Genomic DNA, 2,972 nt, shown 5'->3' with positions numbered 1-2,972 from the left:
TCACAGCTGCTGCGGGACGCCCTGCTCCTTGTACCCTGGGGAAGGAAGCAGAGGAGATGCTCAGCGACTTCCTGCGCGACCCCCGACCCTTCCCGAGGCCGCTGCCGGCGGGCCCAGGCTTTGGAACAGAAAATGGAAGGGATTGCGGGATACGGGTTTCCTGGGAAACCAGGAGAAGGGTGTGTGGGTAGAGGCCAGAAGGCTGATGTCCTGGCCGGAAACCCGCACAGGGCCGAGCGGCACCGCCGCACCGGTCGGGATGGCGCCACACCGCAGAGCGGAGGGGGTGGGTTCGGGAGTGGGCGGCAGGTGCTGGGCTGTGGAGGGGTGGAGACGGCGGCCAGCGGCCGGTCAGTCTGGTCAGCCATCTGGCGCCCGGCGGGGGTGGGGCCTGTGGTGCGTTGAGCCCTCAGAACAGCATTGTTCAGCCGCGCTCGGGGCTCACGCCTGCCACCCCAGCTCCTCGACAGGCTCAGAGGTTTGAAGCCTGAACAAACAAATCTCCAGACTCTTACTTCCAATGAAGAAGCAAAAGGCCAGAATGAGAGGTGTGGTTCAAGTAGTCAGGTGCCAGGCGGGAGTGTAAAGGCAAGAGCGGAATCCTGTGTATCGGCACAAAAGCTAAAAACAATAGGAAAAAATAGCCCCTTCCCCTACCCCCCCCAAAAACCCAGCACTGAGAAACAAGGGCGGAGGGCCTTTGGTTATTTTGGTTTTGTGGGGATCTTGTTTTCGTTTAGATCCTGGGGTTCAAGCCCAGCCCTGAGGCAGGCCAGGCAAGCCCCTGCCCCCCCCCCCGTGGGAGTTTCGGCATTTGATGTTAGGGACTTGCTGGTAAGTGGACCGGGTTTGGCCCGCGGCTGCAGGTGCGGGTGTGGGCTTGCTGAGCCTTTTACCCGTCAGCCAGTGTCCTCCTGGCTCAGCACGGCTGCCAGGCACCTGGGGTCCTGTAATCCGGTGCACACAGGTGCTGGACAGCCCTGGGTGGTGGACGCTGGAGAGGGCATTAGGACACATTGCACTAGGTGCTATTTTGTCTAACATTTTCCAGAATAAACAGGGAAAATTAGAAGTCTATCGATGAGGGAGTGTCTGTGTATCAGAGGCGAGGCTGGGTGGGGGTAGAGGATGTAGAATTGAGGCTCTGGCCTGGAGGCCACAGCAGGAGGCCCTGTGAGGCTGCACACACAACAGACTCACCTTGGGAAACTGCAGCACAGACAGGAAGGGCAGCAGCGGGGAGAGAGAGAGAGAGAGAGTCTGCAAGCAGAAGCCAACAGAGGTCTGACATCTGACATCCCTGGAGATGCGCCTGCCATGAGCCCTTGTCCTCAGTGCCCTGGGGACCATCCACCGGCCCCTGGGACTGCCTCACGCCCTGCCCCCCGCACCCCCGTGCTCCCTCCAGGGGAGTTCTGTGCCGCAGAGCCCAGGCCTTTCCGTGGTCAGGGAGCCAAGGCCCCAGGGAGAGCAGCTCAGGGACAGCAGAGGACCAGGTGGTCACCCGGGAACAAGTGGGCGTGGTCTGAGGCCCGTGCGTCAGGGTCTTACGATCACCCAGCGGCGACTGGCGGCAGCACGGAGCTGTGGTGCCAATCTGGGTCCAGGCCCATGCCGCTCTGTGAGACTCAAACCCACACCCTCACCTGAGACTTCCTCCATCTTCCCAGAAAGGGTCCAGCATGACCCCCGGAGCGAAGCCTTGTCTCTAACCAGGACATGCCACAGTTCCCACAGTGCCCCGGGGGACACACAGTGCCCCGGGGGGACACACACTTGAGTGGCAGAGAGGCGCACTCACTGAGCTGGGTGCAGTTGCAGGGAGAGCAGGTGTGTGCTGCTGAGATGGAGGCTGGGCCTGTTGGCTGGGCGGGTGGGCAGGGGGGGGGGGATGTGACTCATTTTCTTTTGTGTGGCCCTGAAAAGCATTCTCCAAGGTGAGGTGAAGCCAGCGCCTTCCGCCCCTCCCACCTTGCGGTCCCCACCTGTGTGTCCTCTGACCCTGGTGATTTGCCAGTGGACAGTTTTGCTGGGTATAAAACCAAAGGAAGAGGCGCAGGCAGAGCGCAGGGTGCGGGCGAGGCCTAGAGGACTGTGGCTGAGCCCTGAGAGCCTCAGCCTTGTGGGGTGGGCACCAGGTGGAGATCCGGGCTGGGCAGGCAGGTGCCTCATGTAAGATTGTGAGGGTCTCTTTTTAGGACAATCAAGTTGTTCTTGGTAAACTTGATCTTGTAACTTTACACCTGGTGCCCCGGGCCGAGTGGCTACGCCTTGGGAGGCCGGGCTGGGGCGGGACTCACTGGCGAGGATGACCATGTCCATGCCCCAGAAGATGCTCATGATCCAGCCCACCATGACGATGGCCGTGAGGACCTGGATGAGCGCCGCCGCCACGTTCAGACAGAAGACGCAGCACACATGCCTGTCGGGCAGGTCGGTGCGGGCTCCGCACAACACCGCGAAGGCCGAGAGGAAGGTGCCTGCGGGGGTCAGAGGGCGGATGTCAGAGGGAGGCTGCCCGCCCTCCCCTACGGCAAAGAGGTGGCAGCACCGGCAGCCGTGCCCGCCTGTCCTGGCCCCGCTGGAGGACAGGGCACCGCCTGGAGACACAGCATGGGGCCACACCGTCCCCGGGCTGGGAGACACCCTGTGACAGGCAGCGGAGGCCAGGAACGGCAGCCAGCCCCGCAAAGGCACGTGGTGTGCGGGCATGGGCGTGGCTGGGTGAGTGGGGACTGGCAGGTCCGGGACGCGGGCCCCGCACACGTGTGCACACACACGCACACTGATTGCCCAGACCCAGAAAGGACCCTGGCTCCTCACCTGCCCGGTGTGGCCGGCAGGCAGGGCACATGGCTGGGGAGAAGCTGCTGTGCACCGAGCCACCCCCTCCGCTGTAGGATTCATGGGGGGCAACAGCGCCACCTGCAGGGCCTGGCCAAGCCCTGGGCAGCCACCAGCTCAGTGGCCTG

The 2,972-nt window shown here is 63.1% G+C and overlaps 1 protein-coding gene across 1 annotated transcript; it reads right to left on the bottom strand.

The window, feature by feature from the left end:
- LOC105986385 (chromosome unknown open reading frame, human C1orf95) lies at window positions 1-2,712 on the bottom strand. Its single transcript, XM_013017278.1, has 3 exons — window positions 2,301-2,712; window positions 1,201-1,209; window positions 1-35 (listed from the first exon to the last, which is right to left on the bottom strand). The coding sequence occupies exons 1-3, from the start codon at window positions 2,710-2,712 to the stop codon at window positions 1-3; spliced, it is 456 nt and encodes a 151-aa protein (XP_012872732.1).
- Between the last annotated feature and the right edge of the window lie 260 nt (window positions 2,713-2,972).

Source organism: Dipodomys ordii, unplaced genomic scaffold (genome assembly GCF_000151885.1).
Source record: "Dipodomys ordii isolate 6190 unplaced genomic scaffold, Dord_2.0 Scaffold35, whole genome shotgun sequence".
NCBI classification, from domain to species: Eukaryota; Metazoa; Chordata; class Mammalia; order Rodentia; family Heteromyidae; genus Dipodomys; species Dipodomys ordii.
Note: the sequence above shows the minus strand (reverse complement) of the source record. Positions and strands in the feature narration are given on the sequence as shown.